This window comes from Acanthopagrus latus, chromosome 8 (assembly GCF_904848185.1).
Source record: "Acanthopagrus latus isolate v.2019 chromosome 8, fAcaLat1.1, whole genome shotgun sequence".
Taxonomy (NCBI): Eukaryota; Metazoa; Chordata; class Actinopteri; order Spariformes; family Sparidae; genus Acanthopagrus; species Acanthopagrus latus.
In genome coordinates, this window is record NC_051046.1 from 27,351,540 (window position 1) to 27,379,047 (window position 27,508).

General features: G+C 41.2%; 2 protein-coding genes across 2 annotated transcripts in view; both read left to right on the forward strand.

Annotated features, from left to right (window-relative positions):
• Positions 1–17,584, forward strand: part of znrf1 (zinc and ring finger 1) — a 60,052-nt gene extending 42,468 nt beyond the window's left edge. Inside the window, exons 3-5 of the mRNA XM_037108336.1 lie at positions 12,298–12,403; positions 14,062–14,153; positions 15,655–17,584. Of these exons, the coding sequence (XP_036964231.1) occupies positions 12,298–12,403; positions 14,062–14,119 (164 nt within the window). The 3' untranslated portion in view covers positions 14,120–14,153; positions 15,655–17,584. The remainder of the gene's footprint in view (positions 1–12,297; positions 12,404–14,061; positions 14,154–15,654) is intronic.
• A 5,092-nt stretch (positions 17,585–22,676) lies between these two features.
• gins3 (GINS complex subunit 3) lies at positions 22,677–26,933 on the forward strand. Its single transcript, XM_037108411.1, has 3 exons — positions 22,677–22,969; positions 24,166–24,399; positions 25,499–26,933. Exons 1-3 carry the CDS (start codon positions 22,799–22,801, stop codon positions 25,727–25,729), a joined length of 636 nt encoding a protein of 211 aa, XP_036964306.1. The 5' UTR covers positions 22,677–22,798; the 3' UTR covers positions 25,730–26,933.
• The last annotated feature ends 575 nt before the right edge of the window (positions 26,934–27,508 follow it).

Sequence of the window (27,508 nt, forward strand, 5' to 3'; positions counted from 1 at the left end):
ATCCCTAATGGCAATCGACCCTTGCTTTAACATGTAATCTTTTTAAGTTTAACAAGACATTACTGGTCCCATCTGAGGACGTTCTGTCTGTGTTTTGATTTAGCTCCAGTGTAACATGCAGTGACTCTGCAGTGACTCTTATGATATCACCCATAACCTGTTTGATTTGGTTCAAGTGAGCTAAAAAAATTAAAAAATAAGTAAATAAATAAATAAAATCATTTGTTTCTAGCATTGAATAACTCGGCCTCCCACAAGCTAGGTAGCTAGCTGTTGAATGCTAACAAAAAACTGCAATTACTTTATATTTATGGCTTAATCTCAGTCTAACCTCTGAAGGCCATTGGAAAGGAAACTAGCTTGACGCATTCTTCTCTTTAGTACAAGTGACAGGAAAAAATCCTCCGGCAAAATACAGTCCACGTTACTGATTTGCTGGGGGAAAAAAATACATCACTGGATTCATAAGCATTAGTAGGCCCCTAGTGGCTGACATTTGGGCCCAGTGCCATCTTAAGAAACTGAAACTGCTAGTTTAGCAGCGAGTTCTGTTCCAAAAATCCCTGCAATTAGTGCAAATTAGACAGTCAATAGTGCTGCTTTTCCAGCTGGGGTGTTGGGAGGGACAAACAGAAGTATGATACAACAGCAGATTTGAATTTATGAATACATCGAGGAGGGCATCCAGGTGTCTTCTTCACACTGCTGCACAATTCACTTTACTAAACAAATTCCAGATAAGAATTTACGGCACCCGGGTTTCTCTGACCTTTTACATCATATTTAATATCATTTTGCAAGTTAATGAAAGTGGCTGTGTCCCAAAGACAGAGAGAGAGAATGATTCTATGATGCTGAACCCTCTGCAAAGTTTAGATGCTTGCAGTTAAATTTTAATACATAACTTGCATTTAACGTGTGGACACACAGGCCTGCCATCACTAACCTCGACGATCAGTGCTCAGCATGGTGTCGCTGGGTTTTCACGTGATATCAAGAAGCCATGCCGTGTAAAAGTGACGGGGTGTGGGAGCCAGACGTGTCAGGCTCTTTTATTTTGCTTTATTGATCGGCTGTGTAGTGCTGCTCTGTGTTCCTCTGTAAGCTCATCCCTCACTGCCTCTACGCGCTGCCCCACTCTGTTATTCAACCACCAGTTGACTGATTCGATTTCATGACCGTTAATCTGTTACTCCTTGGTGTGTTTCATGTTTTGGGAGCATGAAACCTGCTGTGAGGTGTAGCGAATACTGCAGGGGTACAGCAAACTTTTGGGAATCTGTCTCAGTCTCAGATTTTTGACTGCTAGATTTTTTTATGATATAGCATATATATGTGTGTGTATGTGTGTGTGTATACATATACATATATATATCATATCATATCATAAAAAATCTGGCAGTCAAAAATCTGAGACTGAGACAAATTCCCAAAAGTTTGCTGTACTTTAAACGCTACATCTCACAAAATACATATATAGCTGCTCTGGCTATCTAATAAAAAGACTTTCTGGAAGAATAAACACCTAAAAAAACAGGATTTATCTTCACTCCTGTTTATCGCTCTGACTGCAGCAGTGATGCAGTAATGTTGATTGCTGACTGGAGCTGTAGGAGGAATGTAGGAGGAAGAGAGGGAACCTCAGAGTCTCTGGTGAGTGCTGAGTTTAGTGAGAGTTTGACCTGAATTCAGACAGGTAGTGTCCAGTAAAATCATCTGGCTGTTTGGAGCAAATAAACCATGGTGGTTTGATGTTGGTGAACAGACCATTAAATAACCATCATCTATTATGCCATGACTCAGATAAAATTGTTGACAGACAAGTTAACACTTTAAAGTTCTATTCCTGTTGTGTTGAGTCTAAGGCTATTGCATGTGAAGGGTCATTTATTTAGCACTGTGCTGTAGCTCAGTTTACCTTCAAACATCAAATTCAACCTACAGCTCCTTTGGTTAAAGGAAAATGAGTCCCTGATAGCTCTAGCATTGATCTCCATGGACATGTCATACCAGGAACACAAGACTGATTAGTGTGTCCCATGTTTTCATCACTCAGACATACATTGACAGAGGGGACCATACGTCTATGATGTATTCTGTCAATACTGATGCCTGAATCCAGCTGGAGTCTTATTTATTAGCCAGTGTAAAGAGATGCTTTGAGGCTTGGATTTGAATGTATCACTTGCCTCCATCTTTCATCATCAGGCTGTTGCTAAACCCACCCTGACATTCCGGTCAAGGTGGGAAGCTCAAACGTCATACAGCTTTGTCCCAGGTTTCAAGTCCAATAAACAAAGGGAATCTGACAAATTGTTAACATTTCACCCCTCTTTGATTGATCAGTGATTGAAAAAACGATATATAGATCAAATGAAGAGGGGCACTGGGAGATTTGTTACAAAGTTAAACAACATATTTTATGATCCATTAGCTTCGGCTACACACCAGCTAAACTTCAGCATCCAACCACTTCCTAGCTAACATTAGCCAACTGTTTGTTAGTGTTACACGGTACGATAGGAAAAGCAAAATGCAGTTCTAAAAGCGAGGTTGTCAACCTGTGGCTTGGGAATTTAATACTAATGTTAACTAATGGGTATAAACATTTGTTGTTTTACCTTGAAATAAGACCAACGACCCCTTGTCTTTTCAGATGCTTTTAAATCGGGCAATGATTTGTCAGCTGCCATATGTTTATACAACTTGCAGCCTGGAACACAGCCGCACAATTAAACCATAATTTGAGCCTCCCACTCTGAGCGTGACATCAGAGAAAAATGGCCGCCGTGTGAATCCGGTCTATTGGCGCAAATGATCACTGGGGCACTGATACATTACTGACCGCGTGCTGAAGCATGCAGACATTCCCGAACTGCAGATGAGCTCTTCATCCCGACGACAGACGCAAAATGCAGAAGAAATAGTCCTATTATTTATAATATGGAGGTATTTAAATGCTTTTAATGGTTCATTCTGTCAGTCCATTTCGGCTTTAATGTATAAAATAAAGACCCAAATTTCACATTTTCAGAAGCTAAGTGCACCAGGAAGACTTAGAGGGAGATTTTGCTGACTTGCTTAAGAGGTTTCAACATCATTCATGTTTATTGTTACTTTGTGTCCATACTGATACTCAGGGCTATTTATGAATGAAATAAAACCGTACATAAAGGGCAAAAAGTGATACGGCTGCAGACACACCGTCTCCACCCAGTCTACTGTTTATTTCCTTGCGCCGGCTGCTCTTTTAATTACGGCCCGGCCTGCCACTCCTGGTTGCTCGGGGACACATGATTGGCAGCAGCCATGTCGTCTTGTTGCCTCCAGCAACCCGATGACTGACAGTTACTTGTTTGAGTCAAGACTGCGCACATGTACGTCTGCTCTGGAGCCTGAAGGTCACCTTGTAGAGCTCTGTGTTGCCGTGTGTGTGTGTACATGGCAGGAACAGCGTCGCTGCGTTTCCAATGATAAGGTAAGCACGCAGGCTTAATCATGTAAAGTCGTCAGAGGGAGGGAGAGGGAGGGAAGTCGTTCTCAACACAGCTCCACAAATAGCAGTCAACTAGGCCCCCAAGGCCAGTGCGGTAAAATATAATGTAAGGCTGAAGGCCTGCAGCTGAATTCGGACTGTGAGAGGAGAAAAGATTGAGTGACAGAGACAGAGAGAGGAGAGTGAAACTGTCTTAAGGAAGATGAGATCCAGAGTGATGGAGTACCCTGATGGCTGATAACGGTCCAGAGGAGAGAGGGTAAAAGGAGAAAGACTCCTATAATTCCTCTCTCTCTTTTTTTTTTTTTTTTCATCCTGTCACTCTTTATTTCCAGCAAATTACTCTCTCTTGTCCTGCCTCTGTCCCTCTCCTCCGTTAGTCCGTCTGTCCGTCCGGCCCTGTCCCCGCTGTGTAATCTCTCCGTAATTTCTCTCCGTCTTTTTTCCCTCCATCTCCCTCTCTCTCTCTCACTCCCTCAGTCTCTCTCTCTCTCTCTCTCTCTCTCTGTTCTCTTGGGTTTTTTGAGACCCACAAAACGGGGCGAGCTTATCTCGTTTCCCAGCATGCTCAGGGGTCCATTGTCAATCACCTGGGCCCACTGGCGTCCACACATCAGCACATCTCTGAGCAAGGTTGTTACACATGCACACGTTTACTGTACAATAGATGCAGGAATATAATCAGACTCCTATTAAAGAACCACAAGGAATTTGTGGGAGTTTAGTCCAACAGCCACTTTTCTCATTATCAAGTATCAGCACCAAGTGTACCTGCACACGTTAATGCAGTGTAATATAAAGTATTAGAGAACTGTAGGGGTGGGTTTGATGTTTTAACTCATTAACCACACACTTACTGTATATTGTGTTTATACAAAAAGTTTTCTTATGCATTTTTCACCCTCCCCTCAGCCATGCCTTTCCACTGATTTCACTGTGGTATGAAAATAAAGTTGCTAAGACTACAAACGTGGCTGAGGTGGGTAATCCAAGATTGAGTAGTAGTGCACTTCATTTTTATTTTCTTCTGACAGGGTTTCATCATTTTCACATGCTTGTGCAGCTGCTAGCAAGGATTACCAGTTGCCGTTGCTGAGTTGAAGTTATCCTGGGCAACCTCTCATGTAAATTTGATTAATTCAAAGTTTTGTTTTTGCACATGTGAACAGCATATGAAGCTTGAAAATCTGATTATTGCAACTTGCACAGAGAGGTCATTTTCCATCAGTGTTTTTTTTTTTTTTGCTTTTTTGCAGGAATAACAAAATCAATTGAAATTGTCCTCAATTCCAGATTGATCAGGGTACTAATTTTGGGCTGTATTGGCTGGCCTGAGTGGAAGTGCTCATGGGACTCTGTCACATGTCATGTATGAGTCAGTGAGTTGTTTTCCAGGCTGTAAACAATATGCAAAAACTGTGTAGAGGTCTTCACAGATCCACACGTGTTATATAAGATGGCGTCCTATATACTCCAATAAGAAGTGATCACCTGGAGCATACGCCAAGTAAAGTTTGTAGCTTCTGAGTTCACGTCTTGGTTATGCAGCCGACTGAATGAATAGTTGATTCATGGTCCATTCCTGCTGTCCTACAGTCAACCCAGGACCCACTTATTACATAAGTCTTGTATTCAGTCTCATCTGGTCTGGGAGGGTCTAGTTGTTCGGTTGTGGATCTCTGGTCTGTCTGTCAATTTGACTATGATCTTTGGATGTAATGGTACAAAGTTTGATGCATATCTCAGTTTAGGGGTCACAGTTGAGTACAAGTTTGCTACAGCGGGAAGGATCCTCAAATACATTACACCAGGTTTCTTTTGATTTATGTTCAACAGACATTAGTGTACAGTAAGTAACAGTTTATTGTATCCTTAGTGTTGTTTATCTCCCCTGAGATAGTTGGAATAGTCGATCAGTCAGTAGACGCATCCGTGTCTAATATCTGTTAGCATGACTGGTGTGTTACATAGAACAGACAAACAGCACCGTCCTCGTCCGATCCACCACTTGCTCTCTGACACTTTCCCGAACATCTGATTAGAAAGAAACAGGCAGGTGCTCTGGTGTCTCTGCTGAACTCGACATAGGGTCTCATCAATCACAGTGTTATCTTCTTTGTCATGTTTTTATTGTGTCTTCTTCTTTCTCTCCTGCTTCTGCTTCTGGTGCATTACTGCCACTAACTGGGGAGGAGTGTGGACCAGGACGGTTATCCTCTTGCCCACTGACATATGCTTTTGTTGTAGTCTGACAGTCAGACGTATTCTTTCAGTTACATCCCTACTGTACTCATGTAATGTTGCACATCCTCTAGGATCATGTGGTGCACTGTAATCATACAGCGGGAAAAAAACGTGTTGCTACTTTATTAGAAAGTGGCTGTTTATTTACTGGTGGCACTGCTGCCAGTGATGGTGTTGTCTCTATATTTGGGTCTATTAAAGGATTTTACTGAGTATGCATAATGGGAATTGTAGGGTACAGCACTTTTGGAACCCATACTGCATTGATTTTGATGTTGTTGTTTTTTTGTTTTTTTTTAAATCTATCTTTCAGTCCTAAACCGCGTGGAAGTACTACTATATCACTGTGCTATGTGACTGTTATTGTCCTTTATATCTGTCCTTAAGGTGTGAAGTGGTTGCAAACCTCATATTTACTATAGTGGGAGACACTGAGAGACTCTCCTGAGATTCTCCTTGTATTCAAAAAACAACTAGGTGAAATAACTTCACAAATGTGACACTAAATGCCCCATTATTCTTGTTGAAAATCTAAATCTAAATCTCAATGCGCAGATTGAACGAAAGCACATCAACCAAATGTGTTATTTGTGTCTCTGTCCTTGCCTGCTTGTCTGCACTGCGTGTGTTGGAGTCTGTGAAGCAGGTGAGGGTTATAGGTAGCACACTGAGTCCACGTGAGCTGACCACTAGATCTTTTCTGGGCTTCGACTCTGCATGATGATATTTTAATGCCCCTCACTAAATATAGCCCCTCGCAGCGGGGGAGAGGGGGGCCACATGCACACACAGAAGCCAGGAGGAGGGTATGGAGACACAGAAAGCCAGGGAGTGTGTGTCGCTGAGAGAGGAAGGTATAGGGAACGGTGAGAGACAAGGAGTTTGCTTCTCGCCACTGAGGTCAGTGGAGGACACTGATAGAGACAAGAAAGAGGGAACTGAGGGCTATGATTCAGAGAGGCAAAGAGCGACTCCTCTAACTCATAATTGATGTGAAGGTGTTGGATGCCAAACGTCTGTTGGCAAGTCAGCAAGCAAGGAGAGACAGCTGAAAGTCAAGAGGGAAACAGGCGGGAGAGGAGAGAGCTGATGATTAAGAGAGTCGGGAAAGTCTGCGTGACCTGAGAGCCCACATGCGGAGTTTTACACGCACTTGTCCCGTTGCTTCAGATTCTGGTCATATTCTCATTTGTCGGATGCGCCTCCGGATGTGGAGTCAGTCGGTCCATCCATCTGTTCATCTGCGTCCGCTCAGCTCTTCGGTCCAGAGAAGGATATCTTGGCAGCTACTGACAGTTTTGCTATTCCGTTTAGGGTATATTCATGATACCCAGAGGATCAAACCTAATGACTTTGGTGACCTGCTGTCCTTTCCTCAAGTACATTTAGATGGCTGAATTCCCTACTTGTGCACCAGAACTGATAAAATATAAAAGGAAGATTGCCAAGAAACTTACTGAGCATGCTCCCCACAGAGTAAACTGGAGCGTAGCGTTTTTATGTTACACTCCATAAATGTTCCTATACAGCCCTCCTTGGCAGAAAGTTACTACTTGCGTATGGGAGGATGAAACACAGCTCTAAATGAATGTTACTGTGATGTTGTATGCGCTGGATCTGTAACCAGGCAACTGTTTGCCAACACGTTTCGACTAAGGACTTTGTAAGGTGATGATATTTCAATTGAGCGTTACTACATATCTCATAATCACCACAGGATTTTAAATTAAGTCTTCCCCGTGACTATTTATGTAGACGTTCAAGTGACAAATCCATCTACAAGCCATAGCAATCATGACACAAACTTTATGATGCTTTATGAAACTGTTACAGAGTTAGGGTTAGACATTATGACTCTATGACCTTGTTATAGAGCAACAAAACCTATATGACACTGTGAAGTTGTTTGATTGCAACAGAACTTTTGACTATGACACTGAAGTTGTTTTCGAGCAAGAACACATCAGACTTAAACACAGGAGACATTCGTTTTCTATTTTCAACAGATCTGATTTGTTTTTTAAAGCAGTACCATGATTGTCATAATGAGATCCACTAACCTTAACACTGTAGTCATTTCAATCAAATCTCAGTCTTTCACTAGACCTAACCACATTGTTTTAGTGTTTAAACCTCAACAAACCTCAACTATAGCATTGTCATATAATAAAACTGACCGTTAAGAAATCTAGAAACAGAATTTCGGTTTGTTTTTTCAACAATTTCCGTTAAACACTGCAGCACCAGTAATTGTTTCAACCCTTTGTCTGATCTTCAGTGTGGTATAGTACGGTGTGTAATGCAAATGCAATGCAAAACCTAATTTCAGCTCCAGGAAACTGGATATCAGGCCACGCACTGGAACATAAGGGGGTAAAATCTTGCTAATGGGTCTTCAAGATCATAAATGTATTTTTTGAATGATCGATAAAATCTTAAAATCAGCTCTGAGATTCACTGGAACTCTGCTGGAATAGTGTTGATACACTCTTATCTGATCCAGTTAAAAGCCTTGCAGCTGCAATTTATGCTGCAATCGATGTAGAGAGTTTTTGGCTGAGGTAGGACTATGATGAGTTAGGACTCTAACTTTATCCAGATGACCTCATTTTTAATGCATTTCACAGGTGAAGGAAACAAGATTGAACAACCCTCTTCACCTGATTATTAAAGCCGAGGTCAGATGTTGACTTTAGATTTAATACACTCTGCACCCGCCATCAAACGGGAACAATCGTGTCTCTTAAAGGACTCCGCAGACTTTTTCGGAAGTTGATTAATCTCTGAGTGTTTCCGGGTTGGATTTGTATGCTAAGGATATTTGAGGAAAAGGAAGAGGAGGAGGAGAGCAGCTCTATTGTTATCAGTGTATGTAGATTCCTGAGATTTAATCCGGAGCACTCTGTCGGAGAGATGCTGGGTGACAGAGGGCGGCGGGATAGAGGGATGTGCTACAGTGAACAATAGAATAAAGGAGAGGGGTCAGAAGAGGAGAGAGAGATAGATAGAGGCAGGGAGGGAGGGAGGGAGGGAGGGAGGAGGAGAGTGGGGTTATGGGAGTTTGTTGTGGAACTAAGCTGATTTGCAGTCAGAGCATATGTCTTCTGTCTCTCAGTCTGTCTCCACCCCCTCTCCTTATCTGTCCCATGTTCTATCTATCTATCTATCTATCTATCTATCTATCTATCTATCTATCTATCTATCTATCTATCTATCTATCTATCTATCTATCTAGATTCTTATTCAGTCAGCATTTCTCTGTAACCGCGCTTTCTTTAGCTTGAATAATCTTTTCAGACAGCATTCATGTTTCATTTGACAGATAGGAAAGAATGTCGACTATCATTCTGGCACATTCTCAAAACTGGATTTTTTTTTTTTTACTACCAGGCTAATAATGTGTGACATTTTCACATGAATTAATGTTGGTTCCCTCTTTGGCAGTGCAGCAGTAAATCCAGTTCATCCAGTTGAATGAGGTGCATGTATTTGAATGCTGTCGCTTGACTTCTAATTATACATATATATCATTTTGAACTCATGGGGTAAACTTAGATTGGAAATGTGATACAACTCAAGACCCAAAGAGGTACACATGGTGATGTACTGCCAAGTCCCTTAGAATTGTATTTTAGAAGGTAATTTGGTTTAATTCCAGAAGCTATAAGGCTCATGGTGCCTTTGTGGTCTGGGACACTGTTGGTCTGAAGTGAACTGCCAAGCAGCCTCAACTTTAACCCACTCGCCAGAAAAAGTGTTGGTATGGTTCATTAAACCATGGATAAGATTGCGATGTAATTATTTATCCATTTATCTATTCATGTATTTATTTTTGACACTTTATGTTTCTTAAGGCTTACTTTTCATATTGTGACACACCGTTTATGATCTGGTTTGGTTTAGACCATGCTTTGGCTTAAAATACTTGTTTGGTTGCCACAAATATATCAGGAAATGTTTCAACTTACATCTGTTTTTTTGTTGCCACAAACAGCTGGAAATTATTCTGAGGTCTCCTTAAATTTCCACTGGTTTTACACTTACGAATGTTGAACGCAGTCTTGAACTGCGGTCACTGGCTTGACAGCCTGTATGCCTGTATCACCATCCCCTCCACCTCCTGATATGAAAGTTAGTTTGTAAACAAGTACATAGCTTATGATGCATACAAATGTGAATGTATAAGTGGCTTGCAGGCATGTTAACTGCCACCATTTTATTCTGGCAAACCAGTTTCTGCAAACCAGCTATCCACAAATAACAGCCCTAGAAAGAGAATCAAATATTTTGAATTGAACTGCATACCTACCGTGTGTGAACAAACAAGGGGAGGCAGTGACAGACAGCTAAAGGAGGACAATACGCCCAGTCACTTCAACAACAAAGATGACACGCAAGAAAAAAAAAAAAAAGCAGATAATTGGTGACAAGCTGCGACCAGCTTACCTCTTAATTGACTCACTGTGGATTACAAGCTGGGGTTTCTGCTGCTGCTTTACCAGCCAGCCAATCTCAAAGTGGAGCAGCAGCCAGGCTGCAGAGTCTTTGTAGCCGTGGCCCACAGTGACAGATGTGAAAGGAGGTGTTGTGAAATAACATTTCGTACTATATCATCAGTTATATTTCAGGTCAAAGCAGTAATTGTTGCATCCAGTCCATTTATGCTCAGTGTGTTACATTATACATGGTTTCCTGCCGCAATGCTTTCTGTACTGTTGTTTACATACCATGCTGCAGAGGGATCCATGTGGCCTATTAAATGTGTGCACTTGGTATTTTCACTTGACCATATGCAGATCAAAGAACCTTATGGGCCAGTGTTAGACTAGCTCGCGAATGTGACTTACTGTAGGAACAGATTTGTCAAAGGACATAAAGCAGCTCAGCCTGTAAGACATTCATACAGTTTAAGACACAGAATTAAAAAATGTATGCTAATGTTAATCCTGAAATGTGCAAAATGTCCTTCCAGCCCAGACACGCTAGGTCGTATTCATTGGTCATGCCAATCTTTGGAGGGGTGTTTAGAGCTTCTTTTCCTTACATTTAGTATGTGGGAAGCAGTACCTATATCGCTTTGTTGGATGGGCCTCTTTCAGGAAACAGAGTCAGGAGTAATCGACAGTCTCGGGTGGTTGGGTGATGAGTGTGCTGGACAGACACAGCTGTGAGTGTAACATGAATGTTTAGTTTGAGTTACAACTCATCAGAATGTATAGTCCAGAAGCTAGCAACAGCTTAAGCCCAAATAAAGCTTGTTTGCTCAATCTGTTAGTGTCAAACATGTCATATTTTTGGATCTGTACGTCCATACGTTCTATCTTGTAAACGTTAAATCCTCAAATAGACCTCACAGAACATGTTTTGGGCCATAACTTAATAATTCATACAATAATTATGACAAGACTCCACGCAAATGTCTAATATGATACAATTATGACACTGTCTATCCAAAAGGTCAAAGGTCAAAAGGGGAGATTGCAAACATATTTCACATTTGGTCAGACACTGACCTGGTGACACCAATCTTGAAGCTGTTGAACGTTTGTGTGAAGAATTTATAGCTTCCAACATGTGAACACATGAATCTGATACAACTGACACAACTGACACACTAATAGCCATACAGTGGGAGTCCAACAGAAGCTCATTGGTTTAGCTGATGTTGAGCTTCAGGTGAGTCAGGTCGCACTTTGTAATGAAGCTCTCTGTCAGTCCTATGTGAAAAATAGTCTCTGAAAGTAGACAGAAAATGACTTGCAGGGAAATGATTAACTGGAATCGCACATGCCAATATATTGATAACTTCTATTTCCCCAAGAACTACATTTAATACCTTTTGTTAAATTCCCTCAGAATCTTCACTACATATATTACATGTGTCGGGTCTGATGTGGATGTCAACTGCAAATGGACTGCTTCGCCGAGTCACACAACCACGAGGTGGCAATCATAGTTTAACTTTGTTTGTCACTTACATAGCCATGAATGTTTAATGTTACAGAGAATTTGAAGAGAAAGTTGGAAAGCAAAGTGTTCAGAAGCTTTTAAACTCACAGTGCAGTAGTATATATTATCTTATTTTGTTTTTTCTTTCCTCCCAGCTCTACCTTGACAACAATTAACTGAATGGAGAATATCTATTATGAAAGAAGAAACTCTATGAACTAAATTTGAAGTATTGACTTCCCTTATATGCAGAGCATTCAAGACATTTTAAGAGCCTGTATTCATTACATTAAGTAGACGGGCGGAAATAAAAGTATTCAGTGGTGAATTTCCATATGATGAACGCCGTTGTTTTTTCTAGACTCGAGGCTCCGAATTCATCTCAACACGCCTGCGAGTGCATTTCCATTGGTACCAGCAGAAACAACCACTATATCTACTCTGTGTAATGCACCAACCTGCCCTCCTAACTGCTGTCTGCTGTGTTTGATATGCTGCTCGAGTCTGAAATCGTTGCTGTCTTTGGTGCATACTGATATATGTTCTGCCCTGTGTGTGTGTGTGTGTGTGTGTTGTGTGTGTGCGCACGCGTGTACCTGCCACTTCAGATGATGTGTTGGCGAGGGATGCCGGTGAGTGTGTGATCTGTCTAGAGGAACTGCAGCAAGGGGACACCATAGCCAGACTGCCGTGCCTCTGCATTTACCACAAAAGGTGACACGCACACACACACACACACACACACACACACACACACACACACACACACATGCACACATATTTGAATCACTGCCCATTATATAATTTTGCACTTCTTCTAATTAAATCCACTCACTGCACTCCAATAAAAAAACATTCCTTAAAGCTGAACAGTACTCGTTGCCTTTGATTTAGAGGTTATTCATATAATAACACTGGACAATGAAGGTGCTGCGTGTAGCATTTCTGAAAGTCAATATATCTCTGTCAGATTAACTAACTGATAGCTGGGGCTAATTACCACAAAACGAATGAGCACAGGCTGCAGACAGCTGACAGCTGGTAGTGTTTTTAGCAAGTCTTGTAGCTGAGCAGGCAATACCCATCAACACCAGAGCTTCCTGTCACTTTAGATGCTGTATAAAGATTAAAGAAGTAAAAACAAGCTCCCCTTCAGCAGCTTACAGCCTTAATGTAAAATCCAGTTTTGATATGTAGTATATAATGCTCTGGTGTAGATTTCTTGAGCAGTTAAGTACTTTTTATTGCAATGTTAAAGTATATTTTGCTGGTCATACCTCTGTAGTGTAACTCAAGTGACATGGTAAATGCAAGGCTTGTAATTGCAATGGGATATTTCTTAATTTACTTAATTTAAAGCATCTTTAAATAAATTGTTTCTGAGTGTGACACGTGTTGTTAATACAAATCGCAGGTTTCTGTAACACCAGTAATTTGTCAGAAGTAATGTAACTTAATGTGCTAACTACTAACAAAACTAATATCATCACAGTGTTGGAGTCAGCATGCACAACTCAGAACATTAACAGCATGTCAAGCTAACGTAACCTGAACCAGACACAATAACGCGTGATGGTAACGTGCTATCAGCTAAACCTCTGTTGAAATAGGCTGATTTGGCTTGTAGTAAAAAAATAAAAATAAAAAAAAATAAAAATTAAAAAGCAGTCAGTTTGTGACTGTTGGTGCTGTGTGGGATGTACTGCCGTAAAGTGCTACTCACTCACAAACCTTTTTACCTGCCCAACAGAGTGACAAAGTGCAGAAGCACAAGCAATAGGAGGGCGGACTGGCGTAGCCCGAGACAGACACAGAGACACCATTCACCTATTAAAAGTCGCTGTAACATCCAGTTGATTTCAAGCTTTTATTTGAAGCAAAATTAGTTACATAATGTTGCTTTGAGTGAAAGATCCTCTTCTACCCCACACACTCTGACAGCGACTAGCGTTAAATGGTTCCATGGACGTTAAATGCACATGTGAGCGTGCTGTAACAATGCTCTTATGTTTCCCTCGGGGTCTCATTTATGCATCCTATACTGTGTATGTACTGCTAATGTGGGAGTGCAATGGAGGCCGTCCAGCATGCCTACGTGTTACTTTAGCAATAATCCTCTGCAGTGCAGAATCCATTTAACACAACAGCACAGTTGAATTGTTATCTTATGTTCTCTCTTAGTTTATTATAGTTCTGGAGTTATTGTTATTTTCTATATTTACTGACTAATTTTTCTTCAGCCCTGAGGTCTGAATGACTGTGAATGTTTGACCTGCATAAAATTCAAGTATTGAGGCAGTGTCCTGTCTGTATTGTACAGACTTGTAGTTTGATGAAATAACTTGCCTGTGTGTCTGTATGTGTATCTGTAGCTGTATAGACTCATGGTTTGAGATCAATCGGTCCTGCCCCGAACACCCCTCCGACTGACTGACCACCACGGCCACAATGAATACTGTTCAAGGTGAGACGCACAGCACATACACACGGTCTGTCTGAATGCTAATTATTGCAAGATAAGACTGTGCATGTAAACCAGTGCAGAGAAGCTCGTACTGGCTTCGTATTAGAATTCAGATGAGGTCCAGTCACTGACTTCCTCCATTGACAAGATGGATTGGATGCATTTGAGTGGATAGAGATTCATTATGGAAATGATAAATGAGAAGAAATGATCATTGCTGTGTACGGGCAGACCTTAAACATAACAGATAACGTTTTCAAATTCTGAAGTTGAAGATTTTAAATAATACTAATAATATATGTATCAATACTATACTATTAATAACACATATTAATACTGTAACAAGACTAAGACCCTACAGCCACGCCAGCAGCTCTGTGAGGCTTTACTCAGACACAGGAACGCTGTGGCATAAATGTCAACGTTATCAACATTTTCATATTGACATACATCATATTGTTATACATCAACTTGCTAGCAAGGTTCCATGTTAACATTGTTCACCATCTCAGGGTGCTTTGTATGTAGCCAATGGCATAAAAAGAGCCGCCGGATACCGTTCAGTCACTCAGAAAACCACACGCTCAGAGCAGTCAGTGTTTTATGGACACTTAAAATGGAAGCCCTCGCTAAATGTGGACTGAAGGGTTAAAAATAACTGAAATAATTCAACGCATACCAGCAGAGGAGAGTGAGCTGTTGGTGTGTGCAACTGGTGCCTAGAGGCCTACATTCCTAAAACCTATTTTTCTAGGCACACTGTTGCAGTAGTATGTCTCATCGTCTCATACACTCACCAAAACTCACAACCCTGTGGAGCTGCTCCTGTATATTAGTTAGCTCATATGTCATGTGGGCAGATTCATGTTCCTGTTTACCTTTTTTACATGCTTGCTCTGTGCCACGGTGACGGCCATGTCAGTGTGGGCGACGTATACTGAGTGAGAGGATATAGCTCAGTATAGAGCGGTTTTAATTTTCAACTGTCTTGAACTGCAAAATTATCTTTTAAATTGACAAACATCACATGTAATTGATGGCACAACTCAGATGGGACCACAAATGTCTCTCACCACTGACTACAGTACAGTTTTTTTCTCAAATAAGGTCCCATGGGGCACACTGGGCGGGGAGGGACTTCCTCTCTATAGCCAAGTTAAGAAATTCAGCCAGTGAGATATTTCACACTGAGTATGAACATTTTGGCCTAGTCGTGGTACCAAGGGAAAGGTCAGGGAATCACCAAAGTCGTTAGGATTCATCATCTGGGGACCATGAGTATCAGCGCAGGGGTTAAAATGACATTCAGCCTCATTTGTGGTGTGATGATACTGTTAATGACATTCAACATGAGTAAGATTATTTAAATGCTTGTTTCTGTACAGAAAACTCTTTTCTATGTTAAATCCTCATACTCTCACTCATATGTGACTCTAAAATCAGTTTGCAGTCCAGTCATGTCTAACTTTTTGTCCCCCCCCCCCCAACTCTCTGTCTCCAGGATGACTCATTGTCCTGCCATGGATATCTGGACACAGACTCAACCAAATCTGATGAAACAATCAAAGCGATCAACACATACGTATCCTGAAAGAATCCCATCATCCCAACCAAGATAATTATTCCTCGTGAACTGAACCAAAAAAAAAAACCGTGAACCATCGTACATTATAGGGCCCCTACCGAGCCCCTCCATTTTACGTCTGCTGAAGAGACTGCTTAGAACTCCCCTGCCCTTCCTCTCACTTCCCCAGGCTAACAGAGTCCCTCAAAGGGCTTCATCGGCCTCCACTCCCTCTCCAACTCAAGTGGCCATTTGCCTCCCTGACGCGCTCAGGTCCTTGCAGGCCTCCAGCAGCTGGCCTTCCATCTTGTATCTGGATCCAGGCCTGTCAGTCATTAGTGTCCAGCCCTCCCATGGCCTTAACTGGGGAGAGGAGAGAAAGCAGAGCAGAGTGGGGAGTGAGCGAGGGAAGGAAGGAGACCACACGAGAAAGAAGGAAGGCGACGAGGACAAGGAGGAAACTGACGCATGGAGGATTGTTGAGTTGCAGAAGCTTGCTTTGAGAAACAGACTTGTACATTATTTGGTGGGCCTCTCATCTCACAACAGGACTCCAACTCGGTGACCTCTCATTAAAGACTGGGTCCCGGTGTGCTTCTTTCTCATAGTTCCCGCCTCAGTTCTGCACCCTTCCTCGGTGATTTGACTCATAATAATCAAATCAAAAAGTCCCAACAATGCTTCTTAGATCTGGTTTTTTGCACACCAGGGCAGGCAGGGACGGATGGAGGGTTAAAAAGAAAATGGAATAAGTAAACTGGGATGTCAGCTTGTGTCGTTTGTATAGGATCGAGGGGGGATCTAAAGGTGGACTGGGGTTGGAGGAGAGGAGTGGAGAGGAGCAGTCTGAGCATGCTCAGTTCTGATTGGGAGGGAGGAAGGGGCCAGCAATGTAGTTTACGCTCCTACTGTGTAACATGTGTGTTAAGGATGCTCCAGTGTCAGGCTTCAGCCGGTTTGTGTATGTACACTGTGTGTGTGTGTGTGTGTGTGTGTGTGTGTGTGTGTGTGTGTGTGTGTGTGTGTGCGTGTGTCTGTGTGTGCTTGTGAGTGTGTGTGTGTGAGCATGTGCTTGTGTGTGCGGACGTGTGTCTGTGTGTGTGTGTGTGTGTGAGCTTGGAACTGTGACAACATAGCTTTTGCTGAAGCCAAGTGTGTGTGTGTGTGTGCGTGTGTGTGTGTGTGTGTGTGTGTGTGTGCGTGAGACAGCGTGAAAGGTCAGTGTAGAGGGCTGACTGGGACAGTGCTGTGCGTGTCTGTGTATTGAAACGTTTACAGTCTAGATGTCCATGTTCCCTGTGCGTGCGGCTGGCAGTCGTCCCTTTACTTTGCTGATGTTTACAGCTACAGAGAAGCGACATGACATATTGTAAATGACACGCGTAACCTCTCTTGGTTCTTTCTTTTTAGATCTGCCAGAGTTTTCATGTGACCATGATTAGTCATTTTCTCGTGAGAGCCTCGAGTGTGAGAGCGTGTGTGTGTCTCCGTGCATATGACTGTTCGTGCATGTGTGTTGGAGTGTGTGATTCAAGAGGCACCTCTTGGTCTATGCTACTGTCAGTTCCCCACGTTGTGTTTCTGCTAGAGTAGGTCTGGCTGACTGTGACTGGAGACGCGAGCCACTCAGACCTGAAAAAAGGACTCTGTAGTCCCACTGTGGATCCACTGGACGGGGCTTATTTATTCATTTGTTCATATTTAACAATATTTGTTTAATATTTCAATCATGTGAGGTGTTACTCACTCTTCAGAATGCCAAGAGCTGATGTATGAAGACTACTACGAATCAACATACAAACAAACTGCATTTACAACGCTACTGTAAACAAATGGTGGAATAAATTGTGCTAGATGACAGACTCTATTTTCAGCTTTCATTCTGTGACCCAGAGACAGCACGTACATACTGAACAGCACCATCGCACATCTTGAAGCTGCCGTATCGTTTTCGTCCATTTAGCTAACTTCTTCTCCGTTGCGCAGTGTCGCCTGTCGTTTCCTTTTTCCTTTTTCAACAAGATTTAATATGAAAATAACGCTGACAGCAGCTTTAATCCAAATGTTATTGTCGACCTACAGACACACACCGTACACTGTTCCTGTATATTATTGGAACATGGTGTTAGGCGTCATTCAGGCAGAATCAGGTGTTGCAATAATTCGCACTCAGGATATGGGAGTGTCATGCCTCTACCTGTCTGTGTGACATAATGTTGAAAACATGAGCACCTACAAGCAGTTTGCCAGTTGCCATTAAACAAGGAAGGAGAAGCTGCTACAGTGTGTTGCCCTGCTGCTGGCATGCACTGGCACCATAACACTCTTGTGTTTTTGGTCATTCATGCTGCTTGCATTTGCATTTGCTTATGGTCTGATTGGCCGGGTTATTTTTCTCCAAAATGTATTGTATTTCAACTTTTTGTGTGTGCTCAAAAACACTACTGTTGCTCCAGTGAATGGGACAACTGGTGTTTTGGCCTCAATGTCTGATTCTGTCTGAATGAAGCCTTAACTCGAAGACTAACCCACTGTGTATGATTTAGTGGCATCGATTGGTGAGGTCACAGACTGCAACGAACTGAACACCCCCTTGTTTCTACCTCTGCTATGGTGGCTGCTAAATACGCAACAAGACGCAAAAGGCCCTCTCTAGAACCAGTGTGTGGTTTGTCCCTTCTGGGCTACTGTAGAAACATGGCGGTGCAGATGGTGTTCTCTGCGGAAGAGGACCAGCTCCCTCTGTAGACACAAAAGGCTCATTCTAAGGACAAGATATCACAATGATTCAATGTTTCAGGAGAATATATGTACAGCTTGACTGACACTTTATTTTGGGGGCGGATATTGATATACCATTTTTCGCAGTGATCCCTCACATGTGGTTAATATTTTATTTTAGCGATTTTAAAGATTAAAAATAAATGCTATTGTTTGAAATAGCAAATTTCACTGGGAATTCAATGATCATAAATAACCAGAAGCACTTTTTTTTGCATCGTAAATCTCTTTAGAAAAATATTTTTCCATGTTGCCAATGATATCAGACAACCAATATATCGTCAGGCTGTACTTAGTGCATACAGTACAGGTAATGGGTACAACTGTCTTCTGGTGCTACAACTACATCTTGAACATGAGGGAAGGCTAATTTAACAACACTGATCTTACGGCCATCAGGTTAATTATGTTGACTTCTTCTCTGAAAAATCATGTTTTCAGTTTGTCATGGCAGACACCTTTGAACAGTCCAATACCCAGCAGTCTTAGCTGTCAGTGCATTGGAGAATGAGCCAGGGAAGAGACAGAAGTGCGCATCAGAGCGGCAGTGATTCCAGACGGCCGCTGTTTCATCTAAAATTGACCCAGAATTTAAATATGAGCTTTAACCTGCTGCAGTTTTTCTGTCAGGTTTTTACAAAGTGTAACAGAATTTTTATGTTAGGTGATGTTTAATGTCTCATACCAAAATACTTGGCAGTGGTACTTGACAATTCTCCTCATGGATTTATGTAAACAAGCTAACAGACCCTAAACCTTCATGTTTTTTTTTTGTTTGTTTGTTTGTTTGTTTTATCACAAAGGAACATATTTTTCTAATGTCCAAAATAACACTTCCCACTGTGTACATCTCATTCAAACTATTACATATTTTCTAGCTACAGTACCTTCTGGTCGATTAAGGCTACTGAAGATGGGAAAACAATTGCTACCATACTAAAGACAAAGTTTGAGCCATAAATGCCCCACAAATACATCAAGCTGCTGTATGTGGTTAAACATTCAAGAGTGGATTTTTCCTCAAATAACAGCAAATATCACTGAAACCACAATCAATTGACACTTATCTTTCACTTTTACAAACAGATGCTATGAGACCTGTCATCTTTTTTTTTTGGGAAATCCAACAAAATACCCTGTGCAAAAGTGAGTGCATGTAGGCCTATATGTGATAAAAGAGGTGTCTGGCAGCCATCTGGACTATATTTTTACCCTTTTAATCAATCTAATTCTCGAGGTATAACTTTGTACTAAAGTGAATTGATGGGCCATGAAGCCGTCACCTATTGCTTCTTCTCTATAGTCATATTTAAAGGCATGAATACCAAGATGTACGAAATTTAACACAATTGAATGCAGCCAGCTCCCAAAGGGGCCTGTGCAGAGCTCTGATGCTGACAGAACAACTGCCTCAGATGTGATAAGATGAGGAGTTAACCATTTACACAACATAGGCTGCTCTGCCTTTGTAGTCATGAGGAGTTCTCTTTGCTTTAAATGATGGATGTTAAAGCCATTTTGGGATTCTTTATCATGAAAGCTTTCTCATAGAACTATACAGTATAAGGACTGGAAACGTATGTAGGCCCATACACCACTTCATGTGATCTTAAAGCTGCACTATTCAGAGCTACTTGATATAAACAATGGATTGAATGACTAATAAGAAAGGGATCTTTCCATTGACATATAAGATGGACGATACATCTCCACTTCCTCCCACTTTACCAAACGGAAGCCAAAATATCCCGGATACAAGTGCTGCCAACTTGCGCTGATGATGTAATTTGGAGCCAGAGTCGGTGCTGTGGTGGTGGGCAGTGGAGCCAAGGTATCAAGTTCCCACCCATACACCCACCTGGCTCAATCTTGAGCAAGGCTCAGCTGTCAATCATCCTGTTTTTCTAGCCTCAAATAACAAAATAAAACCAGACTTATCAGAAAAACAAACACCTGAACATACGTCAGCCTGATTAGAACAACCTATGATGTCAGAAATTGTTTGGGAAAACTTTAGTTTTTGTTCTGTTTTTTTGAGTTTGGCCCTGAAATGGAAGGTGTGTAATTTATGTCCTATATTACAGCCAGCCACCAGAGAGTGAGATGTTGTGTCCTCACCCTCAGGAGCTGTCGTGTCATTCATTTTTTTATACAATCAATACAGCATGTAGTTTGTAGTCCTAAATCCTAGAAAAATCAGTTCGAATTTGCACATCCGGTTCTCTCGACTCAAATTCAAGAGCCTCGTGTTGAAGCTGCACTGACCAATATCTTTTTTAAAACATCTGATGTGAAATATATCAGCTGACCAACTGACCAACCTACATAGAGTGAACAGCCAGAGGTAACAGTCTGACAGCCGCTGTGGTTTCAACTGGGTAATAAATGAACAAAATTGATGTCAAGAATACAAGAAACTATGACAACTTAATTAGGCAGTTCTCTGTCCAGCTATGTTAACTTTTGAACTGCTTTACCTGGTTTAGCTGAGCCCCAAAAGTGGCTAAAGGCTAAATGCAGCTTTAATAATTACATTTATAAACCATCAATATTAAAATGTATGATTACATACTGTATATTAAAGCTACATTTGGCATGTAATAAAATAAAATAAATTATCAAAAAATACAAGATGGTGTTAACAAATAAAGTTCTTGTCTCCGGGCATGACCATGTCCCTCCCCAAAAAATGATGACTGGACCTTTAAGGATGAAGACATTTACATTTTCAATCTCTTTCCTCTGTGTTGGTAAACATGAGCGGGCTTTGTGACATCACCGAAGAGAACTTTTAGTAATACAATTTCATATTGTGTTGAACGGCTGCCTCCTGCTGACATTTGGAGGGCCATTGTGTGATGATGTTTAATGCAGCTATATTGGAGTTTGAATGGGGTATGAAATTGTTATTTCTCTCATCCTGTGTTGGCGCCCATCATCCCTGCTCCTTGGACATGGAGTGTCTGGGACAGAGGTGAGTATTTATTTTGACATGGATGGGGAACAACATCATGGTGCATGACAGTAATATAAGAAGCATATCAGAACTTAAGAGGACAAAATGTAATGGTCACTGCTGACCTGGTGACCTATTTGTGTGACACACAATGTTCCCTCTGTATCATGTCACACAGTTGGAGGAGGGGTATGATCTCTTTGGAAAATGACCCACGCTGTGGTCTGTGTTGCAGAGTGAATATATTTAATAAGCCTCTCAGACTGCTGCTACAGTCCGTATTGTACCACCTGGCTGCCCAATCAGCTCAGACACACAGCTACAAGAAGAATACAGCAACTTCATTTACTATACATGTGTTTTATTTGACTCCTTTTAGTTCATGACTTGTTTTGCTCTCTGAGGATGTGATTGGCTGAGTGCTTTTGGGCACGCTGACTAAAATGTCTTTAGACTTCGATGTGCAGTCTGTGGGATGAGTAACAATAATGACATATATAATAATCTATCATGTTAAAATGGCAAAATACAAAAGATGACTGACAAGTTCTTACTGGGTACATAAAGTGATGGGGTCTTAACCTTAACTGATGGGAATACACAATATTGCAAAATGGCCTAAGTGTAATTTTTCATTCAACAGGATGGAGAAAAAGGAAAGCATCTAGAAAATGAATTTGCTTCCCTCCTTTTTCCAATTTTATTATATGAAAACCGAGTCAACTTTTCAGTGTTTATTTGATATATGCAATTATTATTATTATTATTATTATTATTATTATTATTATTATTATTAGTAGTAGTAGTAGTAGTAGTAGTAGTAGTAGTATTAGTATTATTAGTATCATTATTACTGTTGTTATTGTTGTTATAATTATTATTATTTCCAGTTTCATGTCTGCCATATACAGTATTATCACATAAGACACGAAGGGATTTTTAATATGTGATGGTAATATCCTGACCTCTAATGGCTGTCTACGTCATTGCATCCAACTCTGTCAAAATAAAGGCGAATTACATTTTGTAACTCATTTTAACATTGGAAACGATTACACTAGAGTGATCATAATCCTAAATATGGTCTTCAAATACGAAAGACTAAAATGAACAATATTAAAAGAAAAGAAACACAAGGAAGGCGGAGAGCAACTATTTTTGACTTGAATCGAAGCGATTCGATTGCTCTTGTCTAGACATCACAGCAGCGCTCTGATTGGTCAACAGGTCCTGGCGCCAAACACCAAGGAGGAAGAGTTGTAAATATTGGCGTTACGGGAGCGAAGATCTATTTCACTGCATAGACGTGGCATAGATCTACATTTTGCCTCACTCAAGCGCAAAATGAATACACAGTCATATATGCCCGTCGAACCTGGGGTTGGAATGGAGGAGAATTTCCTTTCTCTGGACGATATTTTGCTCTCTCATGAGAGACTCCCCATCCGGATCGAGTGCGCTTTCCCCCGGCTGGGATTCCTGGATAAGTCGAGTGACACGCAGGACATACCGGAGGTTAGTAGTGTCACCGAAAAATGTACAAAAAGTGGAGCTGATTATACGTTGCTACTGTATGTCTTAAGCGATGTCAGAAATACGCATAGAAGTAGCGCAGACATACCCCGTGTTTCTGTTGTGAGAGAAGTTACGCCAAACCCTTATTTGATATTGTGCAGTTTAGGAATAAATTAGCGCATTGGCGTTGCCCCATATGTGATAGACTATTAAATAAGAACACTCAAAAATAAACAGGACCCATTTATCAATTCGGCATATTTAGATCGACCAAAACATTATTATTATATTTAGGAAAATTGGTTTGCATACAAGCATTAGCACACAGGTCTCAGACCTATGTTGATAAAAAGGAACAGTGACAATCAATAGCCAAAATCAAGCACATACAAGAAGTCAAAAATAAACTTTGTGACTACATAAACAGCACATGTTAACATGATATGGAGGCACAGGCCATTGTGGATATTGCTAGTTACTCTGCAGCTGTAAAATGTAAATATTGAATCATAGTAAAATGTTGTTTGGTCTGTTACCAGTAGGCCACATTAAAGCCCAGCACCTCACATTACAGAGATGGCTGTGCTCACGTTTAATGGAAATATGCTGTAGTTACTTATTCATTCAAAGAGATATTTTATGTCATTATCCGCAACAGTTATCCTGGAACCTAAAAGTTACAGTTCAAACAAATAGAAGCGCTAAAGATTAAGGTCATGTTTCAAACCATACCACTAGTTCTCCTCAGAGGGATCCTCAGAAGGGTTAGCAGGCCCTTCTGTCTTCAGCACTACTTAGAGATAATAGGCCTTTTTTGTAGAGATACAGAGTTGACATGTTGCAGATGGAACAGTGATACAAAGACTGATTGGCAAATCCCATGAGCTTGCTTCAGTTTCAGGGTCGTTGTATTGTGCATGCGGACTCACTGCCACACTTACCGGCAAACTTGTATAGAACAGAGGCATTATTGATGTTGTTAGTAACCTGTAACCTGTATGTACTATGATAAGTCAAAATGTCTGCTTTAAAAAAAGTTCAGCGATGGAACTCAGTTTAGAGAATTTCCCATGGAAGTGTTAACAGGAAGACACAAATGAAATTCAAATATTTGCCCCAACACATATATGAGCAGTGTGGAGCCCATAGGGTCTTAATGATATCTCCCAATCTGAAGTTGGTTTCTTTCCACTCAGGGCACAAAGATGGAGCTTCCTCTTTGGCTGTCCAAAGGACTGTACGAGAGGAAGAGGAGGGTGTTGTCAGTCGAGCTCCCAAAGGTATACAGAGAGGGCTGGAGGACTGTGTTCAACGCTGACCCCAATGTAGTAGACCTGCATAAGATGGGGCCCTACTACTACGGCCTGGGATCCCAAATGCTGCACTTTGACAGCCCAGAGAACCTAGAGATCGCACAGACACTGCTGCAGGTGAACGACATGCACTTACAATAACACAACGAGTTGTGAGAAGGTATTGAAAAAGTGCTGGTATTTGGTCCATAGAGTGTCAGAAACTGATGAAAAATGTTTGTAACAGTACTGTAGTCATTATTTTATAGTATTCATGCAGTAGTATTCGTGAGAGATAAAGATCTGTGCAAGCTTTCAATTCCCCAGTTTTCATGGTTTCTTTAAGTTGGTCACATTAGTAATGTGTGGTAAAATGTAATATAAATACACTTTGCTGTGTACAGCAGCCCAGGTGCTTTGCAATTAAATGTCACAAATCAACAGACACAGCACAGACAGAAATAAATGCAGCCCAGTGTTATTTAATACACTACAACCAGGGGGTGCAATCAGATCAGAAAACATGGCGGACAGCTGGTTGTCTGCAGCTGTTACCGGGCAGATTGATTCTAATCTCATTGTCTGACAGACAAACACAAATAGAGGGTTGTTGAACACTATAAGACTTCTCCAAGGCACAACTCACAAGTAGGTTACTCACTTTGAGAGGTGAGATTGTCATCCTATTTTTTTTTTTTAAACCACATTGGCCTGATAATAAAATCTGTTATACTGAACATTGTCCCACTTTTCTGTGCGATGTTTTAACTCTACCCAGAACAAAATGAGTAAAACTGAGCTTGTTATAAAGACTTATAAACAGGAAATGATGCATCAGATCTCTTTAGTCGCCTTCATCCAGACACTGTTAAGTTAAAATATGAAGGTGGAGATGAAAATTTCCACCTGATTGCAGGTTTCTGGGCTGTACACCAGCTGTGGCTAATTGTTCAAACACAGTGTAATGTAGCAGAAACCTGTTCACACACACACTCTTTGATGTTTCAGCATTTTGAGGACACATTTGAAGATGGTTTTGCCGAAAGGCAAAGATCAAGTCAAATTTTACATATCTGAGGTTTAACTTTAAATTTAATATCAAAGTCGGCTGCTGGTTCATGAAGTGGGTCAGTCTTATTAAAAATGTTGCAAGTGTGACTCAATGTAGTACCTTAACTGCACATCTGTTGCGCTGTTTGTTTCTAATCATCTAATTGGTGGCTAACTATTTATCCAGACGTTCATCGGGCGGTTCAGACGGACCATGGACTCCTCTCAGAACGCCTACAACGAGGACACGTCTGCGCTGGTGGAGCGTCTGGACTGTCTGGAGAAAGCTCTGTTCAGGTCAGGGCAGAGCGGCCTCAACGGCTTCCAGGGCTGGGAGAAGGGCCAGGCCTCCCAACTCACTGCCTCCAGTCTGGTCCTCAACTATCGCAAGAGGAAGATGACCGATGTGCAGCACTGACCTCAGCCTGCAGTTCAAAGATACAGACTCTAGTCAGGACGTAGTCAAAACCTAAGAGCAGCAACAGACTCGGTCTGTCGTTTCTTATTTTAACAGACACATCCAGCCTCTACATCAGAGCCATGCTCTCTGTGCTGGGACCAACCAGTTTGGACTTTAAATGTCTTTCCTATTTATTTTGTCAGGTTGTTGCCACTGATGGTGCAGAATCGGTATTGGTTAATTTGATGGACCTTCAGTGGATATGCAGATCTTGTAAATTTGAATTTTGATTAATGGTTTTTGTCATTATCAAGGAAAGATTCCCCAAATTTGTAACTTTACAGACATAGGCAGTTGCTTGTTTTACATTGTTACAGATTGTTTACCTTGAAAATGGTCAAAGAATCAGTTTCATAATGATGAATAGAAACCATCAACTTGTTGTTGGTTTTGAAGACTACAAGTGCAGCCCCAGTATGTGGATTGAGGTCACCTCTAAATGTTGATGGGTCTGCACAGAGAGAAGAATCTGAGATTACAACCTGCCAAGCACCGATTGCTAGTAAAATGTTTTTCACACTCACTGAGTTATTGAGCTGACAACATTTTGAGGGCATTTTTTTTTTAACAGCCTCTCTGCTGGAGGCCACACTCCTTGATGTCGTGGGTTGACTGTAGCTGACCAAGCAAAACAACTTGGCACAGGCTGTTGATTAGCTGTAAAAAAAAAAAAGTGACAGAATCCAGACTGCAAACTCCTCCTCTCCTTTCTTTCCTGCCTCAAGTGTGAAGTAAAATGACATAAGATGGATAGTCAAATGTGATATGAGGCTGTGGTTGGGGGTTCAGTTGCAGACTTGGTCTCCATCCTGCAGACACTTACTGACACCTGCTGGTGGGACAAATCACTTGACCTGGCTCTATGTGATTCCATGTAAATATTGTTTACCGTTCTGATTGTATATCCAGCCTGTTGTGCCACCCTTCAAAATGTTCAGGCCAATAAGTACCTATTTTATTTGATGTAGGCAGTAGGCCTTTTTCCCCAGAATGTGGATTGGAGTCATTATGACTTGGATGAGAGGCGACTGGAATCACAATTTTGATGACTTGCAAATTAATGACTTAAAACTTGAGACATGATAACTCAAAGTGGATGAACAAGCAGAATGTAACAGAGTTTAATGTCAGTATAAAAATAAAGAAAGTTTTTGTTTTATTACATGTGTTCACTCAGTATTAAAAATTGTAAGCCAGATTCAAGTGAACAGGTTAGATTGATTAGCCAAAAATATCATTACACATGTACTAATACTTTGTCTATCCTCTTTAGAATCACTGAAAATTGCAGGTAAGACTGCAATACCTCTGGAGAGAAGGTGACTTGACTTGCCCAAGACGAAATGACTTGGGGACTTGATGTCTGCTAATACCTGCTCCTGTAAACAAAGCGCGGCATCCTCACAAATATTCCTGCATTGCATCAAGACAGTCACCCTTACTTCCCATAGTATGGATCGGAGAAGATGTTAAAAAGACACCAAACACATCCCGGATGGTAAATGGCAATAAATGTTATTGTGTGTGAAGAATTACTGCTGCTTGTTTAATTGATCTTTTTACACCCACTTTAATAATGATGATAGTACTCCTGAATTTGGATTACAGTCTGACCATCTGAACCGATTTCATAAATGTTAACACATTTCCAGTACAATCATTTGTTTGAGCTTTTTTATTTATCAAACCAGAGCTGCTGAAATAGTGAAATATGTCCTGCTTCAAATTATCTCTGAC

Bases quoted from the DNA above. Each gene is read 5' to 3' on its own strand.
- gins3 (XM_037108411.1), top strand. From the start codon at position 22,799: ATGAATACACAGTCATATATGCCCGTCGAACCTGGGGTTGGAATGGAG. The intron at 22,970-24,165 runs GTTAGTAGTGTC...CTTTCCACTCAG, and splicing joins ACACGCAGGACATACCGGAG to GGCACAAAGATGGAGCTTCC. The intron at 24,400-25,498 runs GTGAACGACATG...CTATTTATCCAG, and splicing joins TCGCACAGACACTGCTGCAG to ACGTTCATCGGGCGGTTCAG.